Raw genomic sequence first — 18,714 nt, forward strand, 5'->3', positions numbered from 1 at the left:
TGGGTTCTAGGGCTTCATCTTGATACCGGAGAGCCGTCAAAGATCCCCGTGTAAAGATGTGCAGGTCGGTGCGGTATCCTAATGAAGTCCCGCCCACACCATAATGCGCTTCCACCTCGGAATGCGTGATGTTTTGGGACTGATTGCGTGTTCATTTTTTATGCCATATCCCTATACACTTGTCATCTGGCTCCAGAGCAAATCTTGACTCATCAGTAAACATGACATTGCCCCAGTCAGACACATTCCAATTGACATATTTCCAGCACTACAGTAATTGTGCCCCTCTTGATTGGACGGATAGAGGAACACAAACTCAAGGTACCCTGGCGTACAGTCCACTCATATGTAATCTTCGGCATACAGTAGCTGCAGATATCGCCTTACCAATGGATGCTGTAACTATAGATGTCACACGTGTGGAGGTCGCTCTGCGATTCCGCTTGGCTACAATAGTAATATATCAATCTTCCACGGGGGGTTGTAACCCTTGGGCGACCGGCTACGGACCTTCGGACAACTGTCTGTGTGGTTTGGAATTGTTTCCATAAACTTGAAATTACAGAATGATGAACGCCGAAGAAAAAGAGCAACATCTGTGATCGACTATCCTGCTTCAATGCACCCCACAGCATGCCAGCACTCAGAATCTTCCTTTAGTCTTCTGGAAGTCATAGAAACATGTATGTCTTAAAAATAAATTGTACAGAAGTTTTAAACACCTTCTATCAGCACTTACAATCAACTTCTGTAACCCTTCATAAAGCTGGCTTCTTATAAGACTGCCTTTTTTGCATATTTCTTGACATGAAAGCGCGATTGGCTGTTACCTAACATATTTGCATACTTCCATCTACCTCTGCAGCGAATTGCATCCTCTTCAATTCTGATTAGCTTCCGGAAATTAGCATTTTCCTCTCTGTGCTTAACTTTTGGAAGTGAGTGTATTTGATTATATGTAAAAGTGATTGAATATTTTTACTTTTAGTTAAGCAATAGTATTAGGGGTTATTTATTTGGCAATATCATAGTTTTTTGTTAAAATTCACTTAAATTTTTTTAGCAATATTAGGAGGCCTCTTTAGATTGAATTATGGATTAAAAGGTGTTTCTGTAGCTGGATGTCTTGGAGGAGTGCTTGGGTATAATTTTAAATTATCCTTTTCTTTTTCTTAAATTTAATTCTTTTAACAGCAAAATATGCTCCTAGGCATTAAAACTGTGAAGGAAGCAACCATTTGATATGAAATTTGCATAATAGACAGAGTATTGTAGAACAGAAAAATGATTAGCAGTGCAAATTATATGAAAATAATGGGCACATGTAAACAACACTGAGAATTGATATGAAAAAGAAGAATTTTCCACACAACAATCATATTTGCTCCTTATTTGATGCTTAAAGTTTACTGAAGTATTTTCACAACCATCTTGGTAGAAATCGCCAAATTTTTCAGAATGCACCAAGTTCTGGAAACCATGCACATAACATAGCTGCCAACTCTCTTGCTAAATCATTAAATCTCATAGTTTTTTATTTTTAGCCTTTATGTAAGAAAATGTTTCCCAGCAATAAATGAAATTATTGAATGCTAAATTAAAATTAATTTACTAATTGAATGTTAATTTAAATTAATTTAACATTCAATAAAATTTATTGAATTAATGAAACTTAAATTAGGCAAATTCCATTCCCTCTACTGATTTAATAATATTAATTTAACTTTTATAATAATAATTTTTCTTATTAAATTTTATTTCATCTTGATTACATTTTTTCATTATTATTACATTTATTGCATTTTATTGATCTTTGTTGCATTAAATTTCATTTGATCTAAATTATCTTAATCTGCTGTAGATATTTGTAGATTTATATGAAGATTCAAGTAATAATGTGGTTTATTCTTGTATTTAATTTTATTTTATTTCAACATATTGTACATTACTAAATTTATCCACACAAATGCTATGTGCATTAATTAATAATTTAATTTTCATTGTATTTAAAACCACTGAATAAATCACTATTGAGGATTTTCACTATTGAGGATTTTCTCAGTGTAAAATTGTAAGAAAATTAAAAAAATGAAATTGGCCTAGCATCAAGTATTATTTTTAAAGAAATAATATAGCAGATAAAAAAATGTATGGCAACACAAATGAAAGGATGTTGCTACTAAATATTATTGCCATGGCTTATTTTTAAAGAAAACGTATAGCGAATATAAAATTGCAAGGCAGCACTTAACACTTTATCAGGAATTCTGAAGATAACTGTTTTTAAATATTTTGTAATTTTGTTGTTGAATTTTGTATGGCATAAATGCAAAGAAAGTGATGTTTAATAAATCAAATTAAAAAGACAAAATATTAAAAGCAATAACAGAATGTCATGTAAGTCATCTTAGAAAGAAAGCTGAGCATTGATAGGTGATCTGAATAAAGACTGTCAAGTTAATGTTCTCTCCTTTGATACTGGTTTGCTGGAAATCCATACATTTTGTGAAAACTTATGTCACAAGAAGAAAAACTGTGAAGTCTTAGGGGCAGAGGAACAAGCATTTAGGAGCTGTAGGACCCACAAAATATCATTAAAGTGTATATAGATGGACATGTTCCTGTAATGACGTCTCTATTTCTTGTATGTTCATGCATTGTTTGCTTCCAAAGTACCTGATATTAAAGTCCTACAAAAAAGAACTGGTACCTGAAAGATGTATGGGAAAGATCCAGTGTCTGGATGTTCATTTTTTCAGCCACTGCAAATCTTTTGCTCGTTACATAACGGACACAATCATTATCAAGACACAGAAGCACATTTGGCATCGCGATATATTCTCGCTCTGCAGTCTTTTTCCCTATATGAGTTCAGCACTCCTCATTTCAAGAACTTCATTAAGTATGCTTTTTATAAGGGTGGATACTTGGACGACAAACCTGGAATGTGGATTGCGCCAGTGGATTACTGCTTTGATTCATTGACAAATTATGAGTGTGCAAAGTGTGAGGCTGTCGCTTTTGTAAAATGTGCCCATTATGAACTGTCTTTCTGTCTGTCTCGCTGTTTATTTGGTGAACTGCACATTAATTGTCTCTTGTAATAGATTTTGTTTGAAATCAATAACAGGTCACATTTTCAACATCCTAATGTATATCATTTCTTTTTAACGAGTTGTTTCTTCCGTTATACTGAGATCCACCTTCTTACCATATTATTAGTTCATTAAAATACCTGAAACGAGCACTTTAGTTACTTTTGGTGTCATGTTTCCAACACTTTAATGATACTTTTTGGGTGCTATAGCTCCTAGGCATTTGTCCCACTTCCCCTAAGATTTCACAGTTTTTCTCCTTGTGACATAAGCTTTCAGAAAATGTATGGGTTTCCGGAAACCTGGTAACAAAGGAGAGAAGGTTTAACCCTTTGACGCACGGTGGTCACGCCTTGAAACCACCATTTTCCGAATTTTTTTTTTCTTTTTTCCGAAATTTTTGAGTGAAAATGAATTGATTACTGATCTTTTACATCTAAATAACACAAAATGACTGTAGAATCATATATGTTTTAGGTATTAATACTTCAGACCGGATGCCTTTTAAAATTCGTTTTCGATGAGACAAAATGACTTCCTTTTATTAATATAAACAACTTAAAATTTCAAAAGTTAGTCATCGCACATCATGATTTCTATCATAAGCAATAAAAAATTGCAGTAATTAAACTATATATATAAAAAAAACCCTCTATATGTATGGCATTTGCTATGTGGTTTCAGGGCGCGACCACTGCGCCACTAGAGCATTGTGTCACAATGCTTACACTCCTCTAGAGCAGGGGTTGCCAAACTTTTTTTATCATCGCCCCCTATATAATTTTTCGAAATCTCCATAGACCCCCATAAAGGTAATTTTCAGGTAATTAAAATAAAACTATATATTAGTCTAAATATTTAATAAATCAGAAACAGTAAGTAAAGTAGCTACAGATTTTTTACTTCTTAATGAGATGAGTGTGCCTGGTGTTTCTTGGCAAGGTTCGCTATATTGGGTTCGAAATTAGTCAATTTTAACCGTAAATCCCCTCGAAGCTCCACATTTAATTTATTTCTGTTTTTAGTTAAAATTGAATTAACATGACTGAAACCGGCTTCAACCATATACGAACTTGGAAATGCCGGCATAAATGGCTGAGCCATTTCGTAAAGTTTCACATATTTTTGCTTTATATTTATATTAGTCCAAAATTAATGTATTGTCAAATTTTTAATAAGCGTTTTTGCTTCAAGATCGGACAATAGTTCAGCAAGCTCATCTTGTATGTTGATGTCGATGTTAATGGCGCAATAATCCAATCAGGGATGTCGATGTTTTCCAAATCAACAAAGCGCAGTTTAAAATTGTCGCTTAATTTTTTAAGATGATTTGTATATATTTCCAAGTCTTCTTCTTTTATTTTTAATTGTTGCAGATTTGAAAAATACTTATAATCCTTACGTAGCAATGAAGATCTAAATAAATTTAATTTTACTTGGAAGCCTAACAGTATTGTCTGAGCTTGGATAATTGTTAAATCTTTTCCTTACAGTTTTGTTTGAACGTCATTAAATTTTCCAAATAAGTCTGCTAAATAAAAAATATGGTTCTTATTGTTTTGGAGTTCATTGCTTAGAACAGGATTTATTTCGTTCAGAAATTCTGTCGTAGAGTCAAATAAATTAATGAGCCGTTGCAAGCATACACCTCTAGACAACCATCTAACCTCGGTGTGCAGAAGTAATTGGTTAAATAACTCATTGTTTTCCTCACAAAGTTTGGCAAATAATCTTGATTTAAGAGGTTGAGCTTTAATTTGATTAATAGATTTAATACAAAACTGTAAAGCTTCATGTAACTCTGAACTCAGATATTTTGCTACTAAGTTGTGTCTATGCAACACACAATGAATAGTACAAATACCGGGCACTTTTTCTTTGAGGCATGTAGCAAAACCTCCGTAATGCCCTACCATAGAAGGTGTGCCATCTGTGGCTACTGCTATTATATTTTCAAGCGGAATGTCATATTTATTTCAATATTCTTGTAAACATCTAAAAATTGTCACTCCCTTCCCATCGGTTTCAAGATATTTAGCAAATAAAAATTCATCAATGACTTCTCCTTTAATTTTACTGAAATATCTAACATACGCCATAAGAATAGCAGAAACGCCAAAAACAGATTCATCAAGTTGTATAGAGAGCTTGCAATTTTTTAGCTTCGAAACTACTGTGTTTTCTATTTCTTCGGCCATTTCGTCAATACGCTGTTTTACAGAATTTGCACTTAATGGCAAAGACTGCAATTGTGTGGGGTTTTCCCCTCTTTGCTATATTAAGCGAAATCTTGTACGAAGCAATTAATCCTCCTTCATTTTCAGTTTCAGTAGACTGTTTCATAAAACTTTTTAGAGTTGGTCGACATGTGAATTTTTCTTGTGAGTTTCATGTGAGTTTTTTGAAAAATTCTAATTCTTCATTTTTTTTTTATCTGAATGAAGCCTTTCAAGATGATCTTCCATTTTTGACGGTTTCATGTATTCATTTCCAAAAGTTTTTTCGCATATAAGACACATAGGAATAGTTTCATTTGTCGGTGAACAAATAAATCCAAATTTTAAGTAATCCAATGAATAATACCGACATTTCTTTTTAGATACTGAAGCTGTCATTTTTAAATTAGGGTTCTGTAAATAAGTTAAAATTAAGTTGGTATATTATACTAATCCACATTATTAAAGCTTACCTTTTCACAAGTAACAATAATTAAAATTGATATCAAAACTAAACGAATAGTTTTATAGAAACAATAACTCATTATCCAATGGTAGATATAATAGTAGTAATAATGACACTACAAGCATTTAATACTGTTCACAGTTCACAAAGATAGCTGAAAATGCATATGATATTTGCATTTGTAGCATCCAGTGTAGAATTGGACAAGCGTACATATGCATCTGACTCATATGCAAGGCTCGTATGGTTTGCGATGGAGACAAAGGACGAACCAACGACACAATGCGTAACGTAATGCGTATAAAAAAGAAAAAAACTAAAACCAAACACTTAAGAAGAAAGAAAACGGAGTACTGAAGATTCCCTTCGCACTTAATGCATAGAAAGCCAACGGCAGTGTCGTCGCTCGCCAAGTCTGTGCCAAAGGCTCCTAATTGGTTGATGGGTTTGCCAGCAAGAGACACGGATAAGCCTCAATTGCTCTTCTGCCTACATACTATGAGTCGTGCAAATTACAAACTGGTCACAAGGTCAAGTTGTGACGTCACGGTATACATACGAAAACCCATAAGAAAAAAAGGGGCAGATTGTTTTCTGATTTATTATTTTATTTTCTATAAAGAATATAATATTAAGTCAATTATAAAAATATTTTAAATTTTTATGTATGCAGTTAGATATATGTGATTTGCGTATTAAGAGCTGTTTTTCCTTCGAGTCCCAATAGACCCTTTGGATCAGATAGACCCCTACTCTTGTTAAATAGACCCCTAGGGGTCTATATAGACCACTTTGGCGACCCCTGCTCTAGAAGCTCGGTAGTCGTGCTTTGAAACCACTGGCGTTTGCTTCTCAATGGCATTCGCTTGCTTTTCAAATAGGAATGTTTATTTTTACCAGGATATAGAAAAAGGGCTTTGAAACCACAGAGTTATTTTATTACTAAACAATACATGCACCTGCCCAGTAAAAAGTCTTTCTTTTCCAAGTACTTTTCTCTGACATCACAACACATGCTCCCCAAGCTAGTATTGTGATTTTATAAACTATTTCCTGTGGTTTAAATTTAATGTAAATATACTTTGCTATAATTAAAAATAGAAATTGCATAAAAGTTTTATTTAAATTTAAAATATTTTCTGAATATTTTGGGACCAAATACAAATAAAATAAGTATGAATGAGAAACGAACGATCCGTACAAAGCCAAAAAGACCAAGCCCCGCCCCCCCCATTAACATAAAAAACCACAAATTTCATGTGCCAGATGAAAAGAAACTAAATAATGCTGGACATATACCAGTGAAATTTAAATCCAGGCAGTGTACATTTTGTAGCACAAGGAAGAAACCTCATAGAACAAGATGTATGTGCGAAACGTGCAATGTGGGTCTGTGCATGTACCAAAGAGACAAAACATGCTTTGAACAGTGTCACACACACACACACACAAAAAAAAAATAAATAAATAAATAAATAAATAAATAAAAAAATAAAAAAAAATTAAAAAAAAACGTTGAGTTCTTTTTTATCCTTATTTTATTAAGTTTTTTTATCCATTCATCTAAATGTTCTTATTATGTAGGTACTTATATTTTCACTGCTATAGAAAATTACATAAATGTTTATTTTTTAATTTTTTCTGACGATTTACTTTGTAAAATAATGTAAAAAAATTATATATAATGCAATTCTTACATACATTTTTTTTAAATCTGTAAATTTCATCATTTATTGGAAACGCTCGCGGAAAATGGTAAGTTTTTTTTTTTCCTACTACATCAGAAAGTTTCAATGTCCTAGACGCGCGGTGGTTTCACAGTGCGACGACCACCCACAGAACAATGGGCAAGAGTAGATTTTTTAAAATCATATATTATTTTTCTCTAGGATCATAATATTCAATTTCTAGAGTTTTTAGTTAAAAAATTATAAAAAAAAATATCGTGTGCGTCAAAGGGTTACTTGTGAGAAAAATTAATGGCAACACTCAGCACTCTATCAAGAATGCTAAACAATGGCTGCTTTAAAAAATTTCGTGTTTTCGGTGTTGAATTTTATGTGGTGTAATTATGCAGAAAGCAATGTTAATAAAGAAGTTAAGAGGATTAAAAACAAGTGTTAGCAGGAATGAGTCCAAAGAGTAGATTGGTAAACTGCGAACTCAGCAAGAATAAAAATTCTTAACAAACTGGTGCAATGTTAAAATCTGAATCCTTTCAGATTTTCTGGTCCAAAGGGGCAATTTGCCCTCAAGGACTATTAATTTCATTTTGGCATTTTTGCGTCAAAAACTTTAAAAGGCTTTATCACTTTTCAAATTGTTCCGACCATATATTATCGCCTTGTCTTATATTTAAAGAAATTAAATAATGAAGAATCTGCATAAATGTATGTATATTTCTTGCATTGTGATAAAACAGCAGTACCTAGAGCCATCAAAATTTGAATAACGTAATCTTCCATAGAATATGGGCATGTGGAAGCCCTAATTTGAATTTGAAATTTGTTTTATTATCAATTTCATATTTTGTAACACTTCAACGAATTTTTGATGACAAAACTAAATGATTTCAAAGCAAGCAATGGTAACACTGTATGAAAAAAAAACATTTTTATCTCCAGCGTGTGAGACTCTGTACTGAAAATTCTAAAGATATGCTCATTTAAAAATTAATTTGCGATATTGCTGTTGAGCTGAATTTTATAGTTTGAGTATGTAGAACATGATATTTAATAAATAAAGGTAACACACAAAAAACACTCCTTTGGACATAATTTAAAATTTGAAACCTTTCAGTTTTTTTTAAAAATTTTTTATATTAAAAGCATTGTTGGCATTTCTTTCATATACCTTCAAGTCATATACCTAAAATACCAAAAAAATTTTACTGGAAGGCAAATTTTTTATTTTGTATTTAACTCAATTTTAGAATATACATTTATGAGATTTTTTTATAATAGAAGAATCTGCAGCAAATGTTTTTAGGAATACATCATTTTCCTATTCATGAAATTGCCTAAGTGTTGTGCTAATATGTAAATACTGATAAAAGTATAGAATATTTCTCAAGTTAATAAGGGAAAAAGAATGGACAGCAGCATGTGTTCGAGTTTTATTGAAGGAAAATAATAGTGTATCATAATCGTGGATTCTTATACTGCCACGCTGCTTCTTGTGTTGTTAAAAATTCATTGCTTAGAACAGGATTTATTTCGTTCAGAAATTCTGTCGTAGAGTCAAATAAATTAATGAGCCGTTGCAAGCATACACCTCTAGACAACCATCTAACCTCGGTGTGCAGAAGTAATTGGTTAAATAACTCATTGTTTTCCTCACAAAGTTTGGCAAATAATCTTGATTTAAGAGGTTGAGCTTTAATTTGATTAATAGATTTAATACAAAACTGTAAAGCTTCATGTAACTCTGAACTCAGATATTTTGCTACTAAGTTGTGTCTATGCAACACACAATGAATAGTACAAATACCGGGCACTTTTTCTTTGAGGCATGTAGCAAAACCTCCGTAATGCCCTACCATAGAAGGTGTGCCATCTGTGGCTACTGCTATTATATTTTCAAGCGGAATGTCATATTTATTTCAATATTCTTGTAAACATCTAAAAATTGTCACTCCCTTCCCATCGGTTTCAAGATATTTAGCAAATAAAAATTCATCAATGACTTCTCCTTTAATTTTACTGAAATATCTAACATACGCCATAAGAATAGCAGAAACGCCAAAAACAGATTCATCAAGTTGTATAGAGAGCTTGCAATTTTTTAGCTTCGAAACTACTGTGTTTTCTATTTCTTCGGCCATTTCGTCAATACGCTGTTTTACAGAATTTGCACTTAATGGCAAAGACTGCAATTGTGTGGGGTTTTCCCCTCTTTGCTATATTAAGCGAAATCTTGTACGAAGCAATTAATCCTCCTTCATTTTCAGTTTCAGTAGACTGTTTCATAAAACTTTTTAGAGTTGGTCGACATGTGAATTTTTCTTGTGAGTTTCATGTGAGTTTTTTGAAAAATTCTAATTCTTCATTTTTTTTTTATCTGAATGAAGCCTTTCAAGATGATCTTCCATTTTTGACGGTTTCATGTATTCATTTCCAAAAGTTTTTTCGCATATAAGACACATAGGAATAGTTTCATTTGTCGGTGAACAAATAAATCCAAATTTTAAGTAATCCAATGAATAATACCGACATTTCTTTTTAGATACTGAAGCTGTCATTTTTAAATTAGGGTTCTGTAAATAAGTTAAAATTAAGTTGGTATATTATACTAATCCACATTATTAAAGCTTACCTTTTCACAAGTAACAATAATTAAAATTGATATCAAAACTAAACGAATAGTTTTATAGAAACAATAACTCATTATCCAATGGTAGATATAATAGTAGTAATAATGACACTACAAGCATTTAATACTGTTCACAGTTCACAAAGATAGCTGAAAATGCATATGATATTTGCATTTGTAGCATCCAGTGTAGAATTGGACAAGCGTACATATGCATCTGACTCATATGCAAGGCTCGTATGGTTTGCGATGGAGACAAAGGACGAACCAACGACACAATGCGTAACGTAATGCGTATAAAAAAGAAAAAAACTAAAACCAAACACTTAAGAAGAAAGAAAACGGAGTACTGAAGATTCCCTTCGCACTTAATGCATAGAAAGCCAACGGCAGTGTCGTCGCTCGCCAAGTCTGTGCCAAAGGCTCCTAATTGGTTGATGGGTTTGCCAGCAAGAGACACGGATAAGCCTCAATTGCTCTTCTGCCTACATACTATGAGTCGTGCAAATTACAAACTGGTCACAAGGTCAAGTTGTGACGTCACGGTATACATACGAAAACCCATAAGAAAAAAAGGGGCAGATTGTTTTCTGATTTATTATTTTATTTTCTATAAAGAATATAATATTAAGTCAATTATAAAAATATTTTAAATTTTTATGTATGCAGTTAGATATATGTGATTTGCGTATTAAGAGCTGTTTTTCCTTCGAGTCCCAATAGACCCTTTGGATCAGATAGACCCCTACTCTTGTTAAATAGACCCCTAGGGGTCTATATAGACCACTTTGGCGACCCCTGCTCTAGAAGCTCGGTAGTCGTGCTTTGAAACCACTGGCGTTTGCTTCTCAATGGCATTCGCTTGCTTTTCAAATAGGAATGTTTATTTTTACCAGGATATAGAAAAAGGGCTTTGAAACCACAGAGTTATTTTATTACTAAACAATACATGCACCTGCCCAGTAAAAAGTCTTTCTTTTCCAAGTACTTTTCTCTGACATCACAACACATGCTCCCCAAGCTAGTATTGTGATTTTATAAACTATTTCCTGTGGTTTAAATTTAATGTAAATATACTTTGCTATAATTAAAAATAGAAATTGCATAAAAGTTTTATTTAAATTTAAAATATTTTCTGAATATTTTGGGACCAAATACAAATAAAATAAGTATGAATGAGAAACGAACGATCCGTACAAAGCCAAAAAGACCAAGCCCCGCCCCCCCCATTAACATAAAAAACCACAAATTTCATGTGCCAGATGAAAAGAAACTAAATAATGCTGGACATATACCAGTGAAATTTAAATCCAGGCAGTGTACATTTTGTAGCACAAGGAAGAAACCTCATAGAACAAGATGTATGTGCGAAACGTGCAATGTGGGTCTGTGCATGTACCAAAGAGACAAAACATGCTTTGAACAGTGTCACACACACACACACACACAAAAAAAAATAAATAAATAAATAAATAAATAAATAAAAAAATAAAAAAAAATTAAAAAAAAACGTTGAGTTCTTTTTTATCCTTATTTTATTAAGTTTTTTTATCCATTCATCTAAATGTTCTTATTATGTAGGTACTTATATTTTCACTGCTATAGAAAATTACATAAATGTTTATTTTTTAATTTTTTCTGACGATTTACTTTGTAAAATAATGTAAAAAAATTATATATAATGCAATTCTTACATACATTTTTTTTAAATCTGTAAATTTCATCATTTATTGGAAACGCTCGCGGAAAATGGTAAGTTTTTTTTTTTCCTACTACATCAGAAAGTTTCAATGTCCTAGACGCGCGGTGGTTTCACAGTGCGACGACCACCCACAGAACAATGGGCAAGAGTAGATTTTTTAAAATCATATATTATTTTTCTCTAGGATCATAATATTCAATTTCTAGAGTTTTTAGTTAAAAAATTATAAAAAAAAATATCGTGTGCGTCAAAGGGTTACTTGTGAGAAAAATTAATGGCAACACTCAGCACTCTATCAAGAATGCTAAACAATGGCTGCTTTAAAAAATTTCGTGTTTTCGGTGTTGAATTTTATGTGGTGTAATTATGCAGAAAGCAATGTTAATAAAGAAGTTAAGAGGATTAAAAACAAGTGTTAGCAGGAATGAGTCCAAAGAGTAGATTGGTAAACTGCGAACTCAGCAAGAATAAAAATTCTTAACAAACTGGTGCAATGTTAAAATCTGAATCCTTTCAGATTTTCTGGTCCAAAGGGGCAATTTGCCCTCAAGGACTATTAATTTCATTTTGGCATTTTTGCGTCAAAAACTTTAAAAGGCTTTATCACTTTTCAAATTGTTCCGACCATATATTATCGCCTTGTCTTATATTTAAAGAAATTAAATAATGAAGAATCTGCATAAATGTATGTATATTTCTTGCATTGTGATAAAACAGCAGTACCTAGAGCCATCAAAATTTGAATAACGTAATCTTCCATAGAATATGGGCATGTGGAAGCCCTAATTTGAATTTGAAATTTGTTTTATTATCAATTTCATATTTTGTAACACTTCAACGAATTTTTGATGACAAAACTAAATGATTTCAAAGCAAGCAATGGTAACACTGTATGAAAAAAAAACATTTTTATCTCCAGCGTGTGAGACTCTGTACTGAAAATTCTAAAGATATGCTCATTTAAAAATTAATTTGCGATATTGCTGTTGAGCTGAATTTTATAGTTTGAGTATGTAGAACATGATATTTAATAAATAAAGGTAACACACAAAAAACACTCCTTTGGACATAATTTAAAATTTGAAACCTTTCAGTTTTTTTTAAAAATTTTTTATATTAAAAGCATTGTTGGCATTTCTTTCATATACCTTCAAGTCATATACCTAAAATACCAAAAAAATTTTACTGGAAGGCAAATTTTTTATTTTGTATTTAACTCAATTTTAGAATATACATTTATGAGATTTTTTTATAATAGAAGAATCTGCAGCAAATGTTTTTAGGAATACATCATTTTCCTATTCATGAAATTGCCTAAGTGTTGTGCTAATATGTAAATACTGATAAAAGTATAGAATATTTCTCAAGTTAATAAGGGAAAAAGAATGGACAGCAGCATGTGTTCGAGTTTTATTGAAGGAAAATAATAGTGTATCATAATCGTGGATTCTTATACTGCCACGCTGCTTCTTGTGTTGTTAAAAATTTTATTGCCTTCATGTAAATATGGAATCAGTCAGTCCAAGCAGTGGTTTCACACTCACATTGCATTTCAGACTCAAATGCAGTATACCAGTTTATATTTATTTTCTTTCTGGAATTTAGAGATTGGCATCTGAAAGAAATTTCTGATGGTTACACTTCATAACTCAGTATATTGACTTTTAAATATTGAACTTTCAGATTGACATTTACTTCAAGGAATTTTAATGTGTTGAATAAAATGCTAAATTGAACTTACTAAAAATAAATAAACTATGACAACTCTACAAGTGGGACAAAAGTTGAAAATAATGAAAATCAATGCTGCCATGCACTTTCTTTTATTTATTAAATTTTTCTGTGTTGCATACAGAAAAAATACAAAACTAAGAACTAATTACTAGTGAGATTTATTAAAAGCATTAGATATTTTTTCCCTTTTATATAGTAACTATTTTAAACAGCTGGCCATGCTCTAGAGGCTAGTCATTTGAAAAATGAAATGAACAACAAAAGTTATTGGACGCAAAAGTTAGATTTGAGACTAATAACCGTTCTGGGTAAAAAATGTATGGCAGCACTTAACACTACATCAGGAACTCCAAAGATATGCTATTTTAAAATATTTTGTGATTTTACTATTGACTTTTATGTGGTGTAAGTGGAAAAAAAAAAAAAAAAAAAAAACTTAAAAAGACATAAAAAGTTGTATAGGTCATTTTGTGAAGAAAACTGGACTGTGATACAATAAACATAGAAAAAAAGACTGAAAAATAGGAAAATATATGGCATCAATTAATATTGCATTGAGAATTCTGAAAATTGCTGCTTTTAAATATTTTCTGATTTTACTGTAATTTGGTGTACAAGCAGAGAGACTGGTGTTTAATAATGAAAGCTAAAAAGACTCAGAAATAATAATAATAATAAAAAAAAAAAAAGGTTGTGTTCAGTCTGAAAACTTTCAGTTTTTACTTTTTTTAATTAGAATTATATTCCTTTTAATCCCAAAGGAGCATTAGCCCAGAAGGGCTATTAGTCTCAAAATTAGATTTTGTGTGGAATCACTATAAAAGTCTGAATCACTTTTCAAATTGTTGTCACCAAATATTACTGCCCTATATATTATATTTAAAGAAATTATATAATGAAGAATTCGCATGAATGTATGCATGTTTTTTATTTCATGCAAAAACAATGGTACCTAGAGCCATCAAATTTTGAATAACATAGTCCTCCACTCGAATATGGACACCTCAAAGCCCAAATTTTGAATTTGTTTTATTCTGTAAAACTAACAAATTTTTGATTAACTCAATGATTTCAATGCAAGCAATGGCAACATTATATGGGGAAAATACACTTTTATTTTTAGCGCTAGAAATTGTTTATCGGAAATCCTAAAGATGATAAGTACATATCAAAGACAATTCGGACCTGTTTCTAAGTATTTTTTGCCCAAAGGAACATTAACCCAAATGCTGTGGAAATGTGTATGTAAATGATAAAACTGGCCTTTGGTCGTAATATAAAGTCTGAAAGCTTTCAGATTATTTATTTACTTATTTATTATTATTATTTGAGAATGCTAATCAGTTATTTGTAATTCCCTAGTCAACTTTTATACTTTTTCGTGAGATAATTAATTTTTCGTAATAAATGAGGTACAGCAAACGCAACTTTCTGAGGTTATACTGTGAGAGGATTTAATTGCTTGTTAATCTTTGAAGTATAGTTTAAACAAAAAACTTTTAAGGGGAAAAAAAAAAAAAAAAAAAACCTTTCTGAATTTTCTATTACTATTAAAAAGTATTTAAGTGCAATATATAAATTGCACATTTATCATATAATTCAATTCTAAGACTATTTTAATTTGCTATTAGTTCAAGCACAATTTATTTCTGCAAGTATTCCTTCCTTAAAAATATTTTGAAGCAGCTGCATGATATAATAAACTTAAAAGAAAATATAGACAAAAATATAATATAAAAAAAATTATTTCATTCACTCTGTGCATAAGCAAATTCAGTTTTTTTTTTATATATTGTATTCAAAATTTATTAGGTATTAATGTATATGTCCTTTCAGTCTTCTAGTTGGTGGAGTAATTGTAACAAGTTTGTGGTTTACTGGTGGTACCATAGAAGATCTCCGTCAACTACAGCATGAATATTATTATGATTTTGTCACGTAAGTTAATTTCAATTTTTTAATATAGATGAATAATTGTGTATTTTACTTTGAATTTCAGAACAGTCTCTTTAATATAGGTACCAATGTAAATATTATATTTATAGTATTATAAAATTCTGGTACTTTGCCATTGGCCCCACCATGATTCTGGCCAAGATTATCATTTCGGTCTGAAATGCCTCTTTCTTGGAAGAATGATCTTCCTTATTTGTTCACAAATAAAAAATTGTTAGTGTTAAAAACGAAAATATATTAAAATGTGGTTTACTTATGTCTCTTATCTTCAATATTTTTGGAAAAAGTAAATGCAATAATTAACACGTACTCACAATTTTTCTCATGATGAATGAACATATTTAATAATCAATGATAGTGTAAACATCATTCCAGCTTTCAAATGTGAGAATCGTAAGTAATAGTGAATACAGCAAGATATATTAAAATTTATCGCAAAATAAACAACATCACACAAAGGAGTAATCATTTTACAAAATTAGAATTCATATCTTAAAATTAATTCAAAACCTATCTGCTCTAAATTTTTTATTTTACAGTCATCTATTCTTTACTTCAACAGTGACAAAACAAACAGCATCTATGCTTTATTTTGCCAAATTATGTAGTTTACATCAAGACTATCATTGTTTTATCACTATTCTTTGTAAAGTTAAAAAACTGGGGTTTAAGAAAACGAGAGAGCACCAAAATTCTCCATAAATAAATATATCATTTTGAAAAAATTAGTTTTATGAATTATTATTTATCTAAAATAATCAAAATATACATTTTATATTTATAGAGGCCAAATTATTTCTCTTTCATATTTGCTTTTTTCATGGTAAAATAATGTCATAAAAATAATCATAGAAAGAGTAATATTAAATTTAAAATGCACTTTAAAAAAAATGTCATTAGCAAGTTAATAGAAGAAATTTGAGCAGTAAAGTTGGCGAGTTGTTAAATGTGTTTCACTTGAATATACTACAAAATGTTTCTCGGTTGTATAGCGTAAACTTGAATAAAATGACGAGAAGTGATCAATTTTTATAATTAAGACTTTTAAAATAGGTGTAGAGTTGATATATTTATATTGACTGAAAATATTTTTATATTTTTTACCTTGTTGATTAACTGATAAAATTTAAATTAAATTTTTCATATCTTAGATATGCATTTACATTGCTTTTATAAACAATGTTATGCTAATTGTGAAAATTCTACTTGTTTGAAATGTCATCATTCCTTACCCACTGATAAATCAATTCTTTGTCTACATACAAGACTTAAATTATTAAAGCATTTTTTCCCCAGAAATTTCAACTAATGTTTATTTTTGTAATACAATTCAATCTCTTGTCTTTGATATGTACTTATGGGTTGTTTAAGCAGAAGTTTAAAATTTTTAAAAAATTAAAAACTTTTTTCAATTTGTTACAAAATTAATTTTTTCTTCAATTTGTTATAAAATTTTTGGTTTACGACTTGTGAAATTTCTATATGTTTTAACATAGGCGATGTTTATATGTTTTTCCAAAAAATGTTGCTATTCAAAACATCTGATACTTATGCAAGAATTCAAGAAAGTTACAAGCATTTTCCTGAGTGTCAATTCAAGAAATTTACTTCCAAATGCCTAGTTTCTTAAAATAAAGCTGAATATTTTATGATAACAGTTTCACCATTCATGTTACGAATACTAAATAAATTTAAAAATGAGCATTTTATGATTCCTCTAGAGCAAAAATTCCATTTAGTCATTGTACTTAAATTTATTAAAATTTTAAATATGTTTACAAGCAAAATCTACAAAGATATGATTAAGAAATATTTTCAAGATCTCTGTAACATTAATTCTGTAACAAAGCAAATTTTTTATTTTCACCCTAAATTGTTCTAAAAATCCTTTTTACTGGTAACAAGCATGGGAAAATGATCTATCATAATTTTTTTTTTTGGGGGGGGGATGCTCCAGTATATGCAAGCAAACATATTGAATTTTTTACTCTTTAATTCTTTAAAATTTAAAAGATATGGATCTAAATGGAATTTTTACTGTAACAGGCTTCTATGAAAAGTTAGATTTTATTTTTTCCAGAACTCATGGTGCTGAAATTATTTCCTAAAATTTTTGGTAACAATGTAGTATTCAATCTGTCATTTTTAATTGGTTGCTTCTACATTAGCTGGCAGAAGCATGGAGGAGATCAATTACTAAAAGTGATGACTATTTTTCGGCCATGGGCATGACATTCATAAAATGTTGAACAACTCATAAAAATGGTCTTTTCAAAAGCCACTCCTTTTAGTTTGTAAAATTAGAAAGAATATAATAAAATGACTAACGTAAATATTTACTCTTGTGAAAAAAATCTTTTAACAGTCCTCAAAATTTAAAAAATAACATTTTGTCTATTATTAATAAATAATTATTAAGCATTGTTAATAAAATGAAAATAAAGAAATTCTCTAATTAATGATCCTTAGAAAAAAGTTTTTTTTTTTTTTTTTTTTTTTTTGAAATTTATGGTTCAAAGTAAGCATTGCAATTTACTGAAGATTATAACAAAGTGTACTAACCACATCTGATGTTATCATCACTTAATAATAAATATGTGGAATTCAAGCCAATATATAAATTCACGTTTATCTTGGAAATTTTGAATTAAAAAACTTTAATTTTTGGCAAGTATGCCTAGAAATACATCTACTTTAAGATGGTAATAAAAATGTTATAGGTTATTTAATTTTTTTTGAAAAAATTATTTTAAAATACAAATTTAAAAAATAAATCATAAAAAAAGGTGCAATTTTATTTGGATTACACTTAAATTTTGAATTCTGAAAAAAGGAATCAAGTAAGTTTAATAATAAAAAAAAAAAAAAAAAAAAAAAAAAAAGATATATTAATAAATATATACCATATTTAATTAACTAAGAGGAGCTAAAATTTTGAAATCTAATTTTTTAAAACTTGGCACAGTTTGAATCGAAAGAAGGAAAAAAATCAGTACAGTTAAAAGTCGTTAATCCGGACTTCGGCGATTCTGAATTATCGATTTTTCCGGATTATAGATCATCAGTTAAATCTGGTAAAATGGCATGCAGAAATTATAAAATTAAAAATATGAAACCGTAATTTACGAAATAAAGAACAATTATGATCTAAAGGGTATCAAAATTTACAAAAAAAAAAAAAAAAAAAAAAAAAAAAAAGCTTAATATTTATTTGTTTACTTTATTAAACATTTC

The 18,714-nt window shown here is 30.1% G+C and overlaps 1 protein-coding gene across 9 annotated transcripts in view; it reads left to right on the forward strand.

Moving 5' to 3' along the window:
- Positions 1–18,714, forward strand: part of 140up (RPII140-upstream gene protein) — a 109,204-nt gene that overhangs the window by 39,017 nt on the left and 51,473 nt on the right. For 6 of the 9 annotated variants that reach the window (XM_085819675.1, XM_085819679.1, XM_085819680.1 and 3 more), the window contains exons 5-6: positions 1,064–1,142; positions 15,361–15,462. In XM_085819675.1, the coding sequence (XP_085675801.1) occupies positions 1,064–1,142; positions 15,361–15,462 (181 nt within the window). Of the gene's footprint in view, positions 1–1,063; positions 1,143–15,360; positions 15,463–16,976; positions 18,364–18,714 lie in introns of those variants that run through there. The other 3 variants (XM_085819690.1, XM_085819691.1, XM_085819683.1) reach the window with 2 other exon arrangements.

Source organism: Stegodyphus dumicola, chromosome 1, assembly GCF_044657685.1.
Source record: "Stegodyphus dumicola isolate Sdum_Otavi_A_Nest chromosome 1, ASM4465768v1".
Lineage (NCBI taxonomy): Eukaryota > Metazoa > Arthropoda > Arachnida > Araneae > Eresidae > Stegodyphus > Stegodyphus dumicola.